We start from the raw sequence: 14588 nt of genomic DNA on the forward strand, positions 1-14588 counted from the left end.
TCCACACAGCGTATGAAACCTGTTCACAACTTTTTACACACACACACATATACAATATTAAAGAGAGAGTGAGTAAGTAAATGATTAAAATGTAATGGTGGTGAGGGGAACATTGGTCAATGGGGATAGTTAAGAATTAAAGAAACAGAAGAAAGAAAAGAGACAACGGTAGACTGTGAATTATATCTGAAGTAGGTATTATTGATACTTCACTTAAATATTTGTTCTAGGTATAAGTTTTTGAGACGATCCCTGAAAAACATGTCTGTTTAGTACTTGTATGGGAATTCTTGTATGGCAGAATTTTAGACTAGCCTGGAAAAATGAAAAACATCCCAGATGAAGGCACTGGCAAACCATTTTCATACTGTTGCCATGCAAAATGGGTTGTTATGTCTATGAAATAATCTGGAATTGAGCTAGACTTGAAGGAGACTTTATTAATTCATTAGATTTACATCCTGCCTACGATAGCCCACAAGAGGCCATACCTCTCTGTGAATCTGCCATGATGGTAGGCCAGACAGCCAAACACTTTGTTCTACTAAGGGCAGAAGTCAGTTTACCGTAGAAAGATTTTCCCACAGGGGAGAGAAAGAGGGCCTGCTGAGGTGGTGTCTTGGAAAACAAACCTCTGGGAAGTAAGAAGAGTACTTTGATGGAGGAAGGTAACAGCCAGCAATCTATGATCTAGACAACACTAGCCATTGAAAATATTATTGCTATAGTACTGAACAATGTTGATTGGTGTACTTAGGCTGGATACAGGTTCGAGGATAGACCACAGTATGACTCTTGAAGTGACCATGAGTAGGAGGACCTGAAGACCTCCTGAGCAACTGGGAACCAGCATGAGACAGAATCTATCGGGGGGGGAGGGGAGAGGGGGAGCCAGAAGAAAGAGGAAGACTGTTCTACCAGCCAAAAAAGTACCGCCACCAGCCTCAGAAAGAAAGAAATAAAACCAGCCAATAGGTTTAGCTCTTTCTTATTCTTAACAGAAAACAGCTAGAGGATTCTGAAGTAGAACAGAGTGCATATATGTTAAGCCAACATTACATGCATATATACATATAAGTATGTATACTTACAAAGGTAGAGAACACTGATGTTGCATACTGCTCAATTTAAAAACCCCCAACTTCCAAGGCCTTTTAAAAACTAAGCTGTAGTGAGTTATCAACTGAGCAGAGAATGGAAGGTTATTTAATTGTAAATTTGAGTTGCAAAGCTAGGCTGAGGAAACCAAAAGCGGAAATCTGTGTTGCTTCATGCTCTTTGCTGTGTTAGGTTCCTTTATTTTGGTCAATGATCAGCCTAATACAGTAGCAAAACAAAAACAGCAGGGCAAGCAATAAAACAGCAAATACAAAGCAGAAAATACCAGATCCATGTGAGCGCTTGAATAACATTTGGATATAGTATAACATAGATTATAATATAGTATAATAAAACTAATTATTCTTTAGGTTAAGACGAAAACTCAGAGCTAAAACTAATTACAGTAGAGTCTCGTTTAACCGACCTTCGCTTATCCGACATTCCTTCTTATCCGACGCCCCTAAAAAAAACACAACACGCGTAAATCGGCGATGAGAAAAGTGTGCCGCTTGTTTGCGAGCGTGAGTGTACTTTCTTGTTGCTCCTGACGGGGGCGCCGCAACGCAAAAATCGATTGCAACAGGCGCAGCGGATCGGGTTTTTTTTTTAATTTCTTTTACCGCACTCAATCGTTACTGTGTGTTATCCGACATTTTCGGTTATCCGACGTTCTGCCGGCCCGTTTATGTCGGATAAGCGAGACTCTACTGTAATTTGAGCCTGTCAACAAAGAGGGGAAGAATGATTACTGCATATATGAAGCTGAGAAATTAATTATAGCAGTTTTAAGCAGAGGGAGAGAGTTCAACACTGTTGATGGCAGTAATATGGTAATAAATAAAAGACAGAACATTTTTCAGTGTGTTTACCCAAATCCAAGGTTTGATGTTTTAATAAAACAGGAGAAAAATGCATCAAGAGGTATTCTGCTCTGTGTTGTTCATCAAATCCTGAGAACACACAGAACACCCATGACATTCAGGAATTCAAAGTAGTGTACATAAATCTCCCTCCCCACATTTTTCCCAATAACGACCCTGTGAGGTAGGTTGGGCTAAGAGCAAAGACTTCCAGTGACCTCCTACTGTGAATGGATAGAGCCAAAGCCTCCCCATTCCAACCACTACACTGGCTCTCATCTGATTTGGATACCTTCAAAGATCGTTATGCCTTACACTGTGTTGCTATTTATTCATCACATCTATAGAGTACCTAACTTTTGTCTAACAGCTCAAGGTCCCATATATTGGAGTATCTCCCCTTTTTATCCCCAGAAAAATACTAAGAGTTAAGTTAGTTTGACAGGTGGCCCAGAGTCACCCAGTGAGCTCTGTAGGCAACTGAAGGCTGGAAAACCAAGCCTCTTGATCTAAATCCAACCTATGATTATTTTGCTTAACTTGGCACAGTGATTCAGAGAAATCTTTCTCAAGTAGTAAGTTAAAGTTTATTTCCAATTTTGGCACAAATGCAATAAGAACTACAGAGATGTTCTAGAATTCTGATAATTACCTGGGGCAAGATAAATGCAATTAAAATGAATTTAATTTAATATGATTTATATTTTAAGAGGCCTTCCTCTTTCATTTCTTCACACTAAGTGGATCAACAAAATTTTAAGCAATTTCTTTGGCCAGATCATCCTTTGAGATTTTCATTGCTACATAATAATTGCCTATTGGGAAAGGTAGTTTTAATTTTCTATGCTTTCAAACTTATCAATGGGAGTTTAATTTGGCTTCAGTTATAGGTTGATATAAGGACTTTCAGATTGCAGCTCCTCTTAGGGTTTCATTTTACCCCAATGAAATCTTGACAGGTATGTGGTTCCTTGTTTATTCAATATCTGGGCTCATAGGTATGTCACAGATATAATTGTATAGTTTTGACTCTTTTACCCAGTAAAAGTTTGCATTGTGTAACAGTCTCTCATAACGTTATCTGCAATTAGAATAGCTCTACTGATTCAGCTTTCAGAACTCCTGTAGAACTTAAAATTATATTTACTTCAGAGGGTTTCTTTGTAACTTACTTAAACATTTATTTGCTACTGCTACCTCCAATGTTCTGTATTTGTTAGTCTTGGAAAAATTAAATCCCCCCATCAATATCTTAATCTCTAGATATATCATAATGAAATTAATTTAAAATCAGAAGGGAGGGGAAAAAAAGCAGAGTCATGAGTGAGATTTCTCCTTCCAAGATTGAGCAATCAGGAAACCAGCAATCATACTTTTAAGTAACAATATACTCCCTATTTGCTAATTCGATTAGTCAGTGAGTCCACAAAAGCTAAATAACCCTGAATAAACTGTCTTTATCATTTGTTCTTGGCAAAGGCAAAGATCTGTATAGAGGGATAGTATCAGAACAGATATTTGAAAAAAAAAAAAAGGTCAAGGGACAGCAAAGTACCTTGCAGGCTCCAGACATATTCATGTACAATTTCCTTAAATAAATTTTATGGCTCATAGTTGCAGTGATAAACTTGAAAAAATAACGGCAATGTCACTGAAAGCCTCAATAAGATGCATGTGAATTGCAACAGCCTTGTATGCACTGTATCTTCAAATATTTACACTGCAGATTGCAATTTTTATTGTTATGGAGTTAGAGGCTTATCCCATGCCTAAGATGGAGGCAGAAGGTTTAGAGATGCCAAAATTGGAGGGTAGCAATGGGGAACCTCTACATGCAAAGCAGGTCTTTAACCACAATACTGCTTTCTCTTCCAGTATTTAATGAAGAATATTACAATTTGGCTGTATAAAAACATCATTTACTCCAGGTAATTACAACCGAGCCACAATTACAACAGTTTATCTGTATTTCTAGGGCAAAATAATGCTATTCATACCCAAAAACCATATTCACCCTCTCAGATCCAATAGCTTAATTTTCATTTTTGAAAAAAATTACATTTATTTTTTTTGGGGGGGTCTCCTTTTAAGGGTGAAGTATACTGTCTGTCTGCAGTCTATTCTTTATAGGTTGTATCAAATTTTCCTACTGGAGAAATAGTGAGCTGTCCATTGTGAACCACACTGGAACAAAAACTGCACACTGCCAAGGGATAAGATTGATGATTAGGTGGCTAGTATAAGTAGAGAAATCCATGCTTCCTCAGGCAACTTTAATGCTTTTCCCACTGAGAGAATCTCACAAATTGTTATACCAAATTGAAACAGCACCCACTGGAGTCAAAAGAAAATCCTAGACATCAACTGTTTCCTTATTCCAGAAGATACTAATTAATTAATTAGCCATTCAGGACACAAACTTAGGTGTTTAGCAGCCCGTGAAAAGAACCACACAGTTAGATGTGTGGCAGACGTAGGAAATTTATGTTACATGCCTTTTCACCAAAAATGAACAGCAAAGTTTAACAATAAAGGAATGATACATGAATAACAGTTTTATTTCAGAATCACTAGATACCTCATTCTCCATCACTATTATACTCTTCTATGGGAAATAATCCAATATATTATTTCGCATTAGTTTTAACACAATAAATTATCACAATTCTAATCAAAATATTAGAATAATATAACACAAGTCAGAGGTCTGTTTATCAGGAGATTATCCTAGGAAAGCATAAAGATTTATATGGTTGGCTCTTTAGGCAAACCAAACTCAGTATATGAATACTTCTGGCCCTTTTAGTTTTTTAAAAAATTAAATATAATATTGAGTTGCTTTGCTTTAAAATATTTTCATTCATTCATAAGAGGCTTCTCAGGTTTTCATGACTGATGACTTATATCCTGCCTTTCCCCCATGATCTCAGGGCAGCATACAAAACATTCCTTTTTTCAATTTTTCTCCCCACCAAACCTGTGAGGTAGGTGCGCTGAAAGAGAGTGACTGGGCCACAGTGAGCTCCTTTGGCTGAGGATGGATTTGACTCTGGGTCCTTTCAGTCCTATGCCAATATCTTAATCAATACAGCAAAACTGGCTCTGAATAATTATACAATTCTGCACATACTCTACAGCAGGCTGGCAACTTTAGCATGACCAGGGGTTCATCTGACATTTGTGAGAAGGGGCTGCAGATGAAGATCCAAATCCATAAGTTACTGTGACTAGTATAGGACTAAGCTAACTTACCCAATCTCTTCTAAATTACTACTTTTCAAGTTTGCCAGAACATTTTTGAAAATGCTTTTTTCCTCCCAGTTTTTATATAGCTCCTCCCAGATCATATATAGTATTATATTCTTTAGGAATATTCTGAATATTCCTCATGGTCATTCTTTGTAAGACAACCTTAAAATGAAGTATTTGACCTTCTTACCTGCTAGCTATTTTATGATACCTTCAGAGACCTAAGATAAGATATTATTTGCAACATTATCCTTTCGTTAATCTGGCTACTGGGCTTATCAAAGTCTCTTTGGGTTTCTCAAAACTATGTATTTTCTTATGTTGGTTCTGAACTGCAACCTGGATATATCTTTTTATTTTGGTATGCTTCTAAAATGCTTCTAGTTACAGCATTTCTGTTTTAGGGTTATAGCTAACTTTTACCTGTTGTTGATTTTTAACATAAGGTTTATTATTTTGAAGTTTATTGTTATTTACATTTAAGCTGATTACTAGAAGTCATATTGGGAAGGGTTTTGCTCTAAGAGGACATAAACATTCTAAATAAACAAATAATTTTCCTAGGATAACTGGATAATTAAGCTTTGCTTTGTGGAGGCTGTATTGCAAATTCTCAGGAATAAGAACTGCTTTTCTTGTTCCTAAATGCATTGCTCTGAGGTCCCTATGCATCTCCTGCAAAGTATCTGTTCACCACATACAGACACCAAGATTAGTATGTTGTGCGCAACTATATGAACATTATCTGCATCAAATCATTAGCACCACACTGAAACTCTTTCTATGGGAATCATATCATCTCAATGTTCTACATGGAAGCTTCTGACCCTGGATTACACGTGCCTGTGATACAAGAGGCAAAAAACCCTAATCCAGGCAGCCTGCTTTAGTTGTGTACAAAAGAAGGTGTAGCATGGGTTGGGCAATGTCACTTTGGTACGGTATGCCCACTGTTACCTTCCACCTAGAGCTAATATGGGTGTGTCAGCTACACTAGTAACTGACAAAGCAATTTCAAGGGACTCTGTCAAGCTGGCAGTGTTATTATGTAGAAACTATGCAGGTACGCCTTCCTTTTTTCTATATGTCCTCATACTAGCGAGTCTTGTGATTTTTTAAAATTTGGTCTGGGTCTCATGCTAGAGGCCTCAAGACCACTTCCCCTGAAGTGGGGACTTATATACAATCATGTGAAAAAGTAAGTACACCCCATGCAATTTTTTTTCTTTTTAATATATGTGGACATATCAGTATTTTATCTTCATTCAAACAGTATATAAATATAATTAATTGAACAAAAACTATGAAAATTAATTTTCAATCATTTATTCAATAAAAATAAACAGGTATGCCATTTCCTTCCATGGAAAAAATAAATACACCCTTGGCTCTAATAACTGGTTTTGCTCCGTTTGGCAGAAATAACCTCAAGTAGCCCTTTCTTGTAACTGTCTACCAGTCTCTGACATTGACTGGGAGGAATTTTTTCCCACTCCTCCATGCAGAATTTTTTCAGCTGTGTGATGTTTGAGGGGTTTCTTGCGTGCACAGCCCATTTCAAATCACCCCACAGAAACTCAATGGGATTTGGATCCAGGCTTTAACTTGGCCATTCCAGAACCTTCCATTTCTTTTTTTCCTTGGTGGATTTACCAGAATGTTGAGGGTCATTGCCATCTTGCAAGGTCCACTTTCCACTATCCGCTAGCATCCACTGGTACAATGAAGAATTTGTAGAAGAAAATAATTCTATAGTATTGGACCACAGACACTGGGCAGAAAAGCTAGACTAGACATTAGGAATAATATTAAGGAAAATACTTATGGAATTCACTCTAAGACGCAATTAATTTTGATTTCTGTTGACAGCGCTTATGGGAAAGTGATTCTCAGAATTGCTAACAGTTATCATTTATGGTACTACAAAAATAAAATGAAATGGCCAGCTTCCAGTCATCTTCCTGGCCCTGCCAAGAAATCCCCCTTGTATATGGATCAGAAACTTGGCTGAACAACTTTTTTCTAGTTAATACCGCTAGTTAGGGCACCCTCTTTACAGTGTGCCTAAGACCTAATTTACTTCAGTTGTATTCTCTACTGCTCTCTTCAACAACAGACTTGACTTTGGCTTAGTGTGTTGTGTGAACACAACCAACTGTGGTTTATTCAATCAATGATAGACTAGGATGGAATGGGTATCTGCTATGGAAGAGGTGTAGGCTGTGTTCATATTTAATAATTGTTTCCTCTGCTGGTATGGCTGTCTTTTACTAATGGCTTTAATCTATTGTTTTTGCTTTAATCCTCGTAAGCCTCTCAGAGTCATCAATAAGTGTCCAGCCTTGGAAATTTAAATTATAAATAAATAAGCCCACCATGGTTAAATAATGTGATGTATGAACAGAGCCACTCAATTATGATGATTCTATGATGGTGAGCTGCCCAGGCCCTGATGCAGCAAAGCAGCCCCAAACCATAACATTTCCACCACCATGTTTTACAGCTGGTATCAGGTTCTTCAAGTGAAATGCTGACTTTGGTTTTTGCCAAACATGTCTTCTGGAACTATTGTCAAATAACTCTAACACCAAAGACTCCATAATCAAGCAGAAAACAATATTCTAATCAAGGAACTACCAAGGAGAAAACCACACCCCCACCAACACGGGCAGGGCAAGCTACTGTATATGAATAGGAAGCAAACCCCACACTCACTAGCACTGATGATGTTACCTAGTCAGGTAATGAAATGCCTGCAATCAAACAACCAAGCTGAGACAGCACTAAAGACTCCACAGTTCAACCCTGACCTACATATATTGTCCTCTATTGGTAACTCTAACTTTGCCTCATCTGTCCAGAGCACACTGTTCCAGAAGTCCTGCTCTTTGCCTGGGTGTTCATGAGCAAACATTAAATTTTCCCTGATATTCTTTCTGGACAGCAAAGGTTTCTTCCTGGTACACCTCCTATGTAGATCTAATTTGCACTGCTTCTTTCTAATGGTAGACTCATGCATTTTGACATTAATAGTTGCGAGAGCTACCTGTAGGTCATGTGATGAGATTCTGGGGTTCTTAGAGACTCCTTTCAGCCTGGGCAAGTTGGCAGTTGCTTGAAATCTTCTCCACTTGTAGATGATCTTCCAGGCAGTGGAATAATTGATGTCCAACCGTTTGGCAATCTTTTAAAATCCCTTCCCAGACTCAAAGGCATCTATAACCTTCTTTCTGAAGACCTTAGAGAGCTTTTTCGAGCTAGGCATGGTAATACCATACCCTTCAAAAACAAAGAGCAAATCAAACTAAATGTCTGAGATTTAAATAAAACAGGTTCCTCCCAGATCTTCTTTAACCATGTTCTAATCATCTGCATCTAATATGGTGCACCTGATTCTAATTTTAGGTATTTGAGGTAGTGATAAATGTAGGGGTATACTTATTTTTTCCATATGCAAAATTTGCATTTATGTTTATTTAAATTACATAACGGACTACAAAATATACATAGTGTATGACATTTGTTAAATTATATTCCCTTTATCTGCCAATCTTGTTGAAATGAAAATCAAATATCTGTATGTTGAAATATGTTGAAAAAGTAAAAAAAATTCAATGGGGTGTACTTACTTTTTCACATGACTGTAACTTTAGATGTTATATTAACTACTGATCAGTAGAAGTGCTATTATGTTTCTGCATAATGTTTATTGGGCTTTTCACTTTGTTTCTGAGAGATCAAAGGAAACAAGATTGTATTTACCTTGTTGAACCTACTAATCAGCTTGTTCACCACATCAAGCAAGACACAATGAATATACTCTATGGCTTCAATCCTTGAACCAGTTCAGTTCTTTTGCTTTAACAGGAGTTCAAGCCAGTAATTTGAAAATAGCTATTGCAACAGATGTGATGGGTAGCCCTCCTAAGTGACTGTACTCACAATGTCCAGAAGTGACAACACTGGAGGAATTGGGGGCTGCAACTCAGTCTTTTCATAGCCTGAGGGCCACTGGAGGGCCACAAAAGGCTCTCCAATGACATGCTCATGTTATCAGAAGGGACAGAGCCAGATTCTTCTGGCCCATCTTTATATTTTGGGGAATTGAGAATGGAAATCAGAGTGGGAGACTTCTAGGATGGAAACTGCTTCCATTCCCACCCTGAGCCCTGTCCAAACCTGAAAAAGAGTCTGAAATTTCTGTTTTAAGGTAATGGGGGGTACATGGGCAGAATTTAGAAGTGAGAATGAGAGCACTATTTGTTCCCATTTCCATCTTAAAATCCAAAATAAATGTAAAAAAATCAACACTGACACTGACCAGTTTCTCGTAAGTGAAAAAGCAGTATAGAGTAAAGCTAAACATCTTAAAATGGCACAGATGGACTTCTTAAAATGTGGACCAATACTTATACAGCATGAAATGAACACTAGAATTACCATACATTTCAGGTGTCTCAATCCAGATGCAAAAGAGACTTTTTCAGTGGCTTACCTGGTGCAGAAACCAAGATTTGGCATCGTGTGAGAATAGCCAACAAGAAGTCATTGTGAAAATGGACTGCCAAAAGCAAAGACATGGTCTGCATTAAGATTATGACAATAATTCTTACTAGGAAGTATATATTTGCATTAACTTCATAAATGTGCACAGAAGATATAATGGTATTCTCTAAGTCCAGAACTAAATATCAGGCTCCTAATTCAAGCAGCCTAAGATTTTCAGCTTTTATCTTCTAAAAATTCTTCATGGGTAAATTTTACACTCTTAATTCTTGTAAAGAGTTAAGTATTATCAAGCACTGATAAAATCTTCAAAACTAAAAGAATGGCCTCATCTGTCCCTACAGTCCACTTTTTTTTAGTAACTAAATATAATTGAAATGCTGTATATTTCAAAGCATTCTAGTTATTCTCTAGAATAGTATACATTTGAAAGTGAAGAATTCAGAAAACTAGCTGAGCAACTCAGAGATTATTTTCATACCATTGTCTTGAGTGAGGAGCCTCCGAGCTTCCAGATCAAATTCTTCTTTGCTGATCTTTTGCTTAAACCATAGTTTCAAATTAGCCCAGTACCTGTGCAAGATATCAACAATGAATTACCAATAATAGATTTATTCTTTTAAAAGTTATCATTTTCCTTTCTGTTTTATGAGAGAGTATCATAGTTTCACAGAATGTAATTACAAGGAAGGCAGTATTTAACAAGTAGGATCTCAATCATAACCAATAGACTTCAGGTTGTGTGTGACTATTCTAGTTCATCTGGCCCTAAGACAGGGATGGGTAACCTTTTGGTGGCCAAGAGTGCACTAAACATGGGGGGGGGGGGAGAATGATATGGGTGGGGCTACATCACATATTATAAGTTTGGGTTTAGAGATTTTGGGTTTTTTTTTATGGTGATACACCTATTTTAGTGCTCGCACTATACTTTTTAGCTGTTTCCCACCTTCAGTTAGCCAGAGAGGGCTGTAAAAACTTAGCCAGAGAAAACAGTATAAAGGTCATTTGGAGGGTGCAGATTGCCCAACCTTGTCTTAAGGAAACAAAGTACTATCACCCAAGGTATTCCAGTTGCAGTGCTCAAAAAAACTTACTGGAGTTTATTGCACAGAGAGGCTTTTTTCACTGAGGCCAAATGCAGATTATGTTCTTTATGATTTTACTCTTGGGAATAAATCTCTTGTTGCCTATTCCTAAAATGGAAAAAGTCAAGTATTAAATGAGCATGCACAACCTGGAATTTTTCAGAAGCTTAGCTCTATGTATTTGGAGAGCTTGTAGAGAAAGGTATTCTATGCATATGCACTCCAAAATGAATGCGAGCAAGCCTCATCTTCAGAATGCCGAGGATCATATTTGTGCTTGTTTTCCCTGTCATCAGCCCTAGCAGTAACAGGTTGCTTTTAGCCATGACTGAACATCAGCTCAGGAAAAGAATGAGCTTATTGGACAAGACAGAAAAGTGAGGAAAATCATAAAGATTTTCAGGCAACAGTGGAACTATTTCACTGATTTTTTTCTGAGTAAAGAATGAAGCTAAGGGTGAATATTTTCCCAATACATTGTTTTGCTATTCAGAATCCTGAAGTTATCTTATGTGAGTATAAAGCTAAAGTAAAGCTAAATAACCAACAGGGGGAGCTCAAATTCTGTCTTTAAAAATGTCCTGTATCTTTGAAAGAAATTTTATTTTAAAGAAGATTGAGAAGTCTGCGGCAGAAGAAACAACATGTATGACAAAAAAATTCACAAATCACATTTTATCATTAATCTAGGTTTGAGTTTCACATACAAACAACTGAGTAACAATACTGATAAAGTATTTTATTCAAGGAACTTGATTTTCTTGGAATGCTACTGCCCAGATTCCCCTAAAATGAAGCATAAACATGTCATTTCACCAACCTATCTTCACATCAGTAAAACTTTTCAAAATTTTTCTCTGTGAATTTTGAACTGTCATCTGAACCCTACTTCTGGCTAGTCTGCTGCCTGCTGTTCACTTTCTTGGAAATCTTAGTGACTCTCTTGCAGTACCAATTTAAAAATGAGTGAATGCTTTTCTAATTGCAAAAATCTCAATTTAGATGAACCTATCTATTAATAAAAAGTTGATGGCTTTTACGCTGGAACCCTAGGATTGACCAAGATTCTGTTGAGATACACAAAGCCCCTCACAGAGAGGGCACGGAAGAGGGTAATAGTTATGATAATTAAGCCAGTTAGGGTTTGTAATGCAGACCAGCCTTACAAAAAATAATTAAAAGACCATCTAGCTGCCCCACAAATACTTCCATGCCTGCTGGCAACATCTACCTAACATTGCTTTCTCTTCCCTCTACTGTACATAGTTTTCTTCACTCCCTTTATTTATAAGCTACCTAAGACAGTTAAAAATCAGGAGTCTGTCAGCAACTTTTCTGACTCTTTGATTTTTTACCGCCATAGACTAACACAGCTTTAGACGTGTTCTACAATGTCTAAAGCAGTTAAGAAAAATTAAGACAACTAAAACAACAGCAAATTTAAAGACAATATATTTAAAATAAAAGTTAATTGCACCATGATAATATCACTAAAACACTGAATAGGCATCATAACAACAAAATAATACAATGAATCTGACAATTAAGATACTAAGACAAAATACTCTCTACAAAACAGAGATGGGAAACAACAAGTTAGCATCCCAAAAAGAAAAGTTTCATAGCCCAGGGGGCAACCATTAAAAAGGTATACCCCCTCCACTACAGAGGGGAGATTTCTGGTAATGATCTAAGATGGTGCTCATCTTAGAACATTATTGTGTATATGGACCATGTAGGGGAAAGTGATTCTTCAAGGACATTAGGACTTAAAGAGGACTTGAGTGTACTAGTGGATCACAAAGTCAACATGTCCCAACAGTGTAATGCAGCTGCAAAGAAGGCCAACAACATCTTGGAGAGCATCTAGAGGAGCACAGAGTCCACATCGCGAGAAGTAATTATCCTCCTCTACCCTGCCTTGGTCAGGCCCCACTTGGAGTACTGCATTCAGTTTTGCACAGCCCAGTTTAAAAAGAACATTAATAAACTGGAGCAAGTCCAGAGAAGGACTACCAAGATGGTCAAAGGGCTGATAACCAAGTCCTATGAGAAACTGTTAAAAAACTGAGGTATGTTTAGTTTGCAGAAGAGAAGGCTAAGGGGGACATGATAGCTGTCTTCAAATATCTGAAGGTCTATCACATTGTCAAGGGTTCAAACTTATTCTGACTTACTCCAGAAGGTAAGACTAGAACTAATGGGATAAAACTTCAAGGATGTAGATACAGATTAGACATTAGGAAGAACATCTTGACAGTAAGAGCTGTCAATCAGTGGAATAGGTTACTGCATGGAGTGGCTTCTTCCCCTTGACTGGAGCTTTTCAAACAGAGGCTGGATAGTCATCTATTGGGGATGATGTAGTGACAACTGCAGTGTGCGTGGGTTGGACCTGATGAGCTCTTGGGTCACTTCCAACTCTATGATTCTAAAAAGAAGTACTGATACTCAAACAGAGGTTGGAAACAATGCAGATGATAAAGCACTGGAACAGCATGCTCCATATCACTGATTCTGACAAAAGACCTTTGCTGCTATATCACAGACTGATATGGCAGAATATATTTAAAGGCAGTTACAAATAACTGCTTGACTGGAATGCAACCTATCCCCCCTCCCCTGCTCAAACTTTCCAGTTACAAAATCCTTCCTAATGCCCTTGGTTACTATTGCTCTTTTTCAGGACAAGTGAGCATTATTTCCAAAGAATTCAGTGAGATGCAACTGCCAGTAATGTTTATTTTCAAAGAAAATTTACAGAAACCATTTGGTGTTGAACAGCAGTCTTAGAAATAAAAGATGATGCTGACATCTCAAAGCTGCATACCAGTTATTAACTAATATTAATATTTGCAGTATTTAGTTTCTATTTCCATGATCATCTTCACTGTCTTTCTCTAAACTTTTTCCAATTTCTCTGAATCCTTATACTGTTGTGCCCCAAACTAGATACAATGCTTGCAAAATAAGCAGAACTATTATAATTTGGAAATTATATTTCTGTGATGCAGTCTAAAATTTCATTTACTTTTTTGCAGCCATATTACAATTTATATTCAGTTTTCAATCAAATTCTATTGCAAGACCTTTTTCAAAAGTATTATTGTCAAGCCAGGGATTATCCATCCTGTACTACATTTGATTGCTGTTTCTGAAATAAATAAATGTCATTGTTTTTTGTTAAATTTTACTCTTACCCATTTCTCTAACTTATCAAGATTGTTTGAAATTATTCCTGTCTTCAAGGACATTCAGATATCCAATTCCATTTTATGTTAATTGCAAATCTGATAAGCATTCTTCCCCCTCTCCATCACTCAGCTCCAAATCATTAAAAAATGTTGAAGAGTATAGAATTTAGGACTGAACGCATGGCATATTACCTGATACCTCAGTTTAATTTGATGAGAATTCATCAATTTCTGAGCCAATTATATACCCATTATATTGTCATGCTATCCAGCCTACCTTTAACTAGCTTGCTTATTTTTTGTTAAATGCTTTGTTAAAACCGAGATACAGGTAATCCTCTGGTTATGATGGCAATTGGGACAAGAATTTCTGTCGCTAAGCAATGCAGTCGTAAAGCATGATGTCACGTGACCACATTGCTTAGCAATAGCAACCTTGCAGTCCTGGTTGCTGTCGTAATCTCAGGACTGCGCAGGTCATTAAGTGGGAAGAGACAGGAGTCCCAGGCAAGCAGGCCAGTGGGTGCATGAGTGTCGTGGGCAGATGCTCTGGAGCATGGATGGGTGCACAGGTGTGTGCCATGGGCAGG

At 37.4% G+C, this 14588-nt stretch overlaps 1 protein-coding gene across 1 annotated transcript in view; it reads right to left on the reverse strand.

The window, feature by feature from the left end:
* TADA1 (transcriptional adaptor 1) overlaps positions 1-14588 on the reverse strand; it is a 29425-nt gene that overhangs the window by 12180 nt on the left and 2657 nt on the right. Inside the window, exons 2-3 of the mRNA XM_007425140.4 lie at positions 10198-10289; positions 9706-9771 (exon numbers count right to left, since the gene is read on the reverse strand). Coding sequence (XP_007425202.1) covers positions 9706-9771; positions 10198-10289 — 158 coding nt within the window. The remainder of the gene's footprint in view (positions 1-9705; positions 9772-10197; positions 10290-14588) is intronic.

This window comes from Python bivittatus, unplaced genomic scaffold, assembly GCF_059951505.1.
Source record: "Python bivittatus isolate LINGU-HERP-01145 unplaced genomic scaffold, Pbiv_v1 ctg000700_np1212, whole genome shotgun sequence".
NCBI classification, from domain to species: domain Eukaryota; kingdom Metazoa; phylum Chordata; class Lepidosauria; order Squamata; family Pythonidae; genus Python; species Python bivittatus.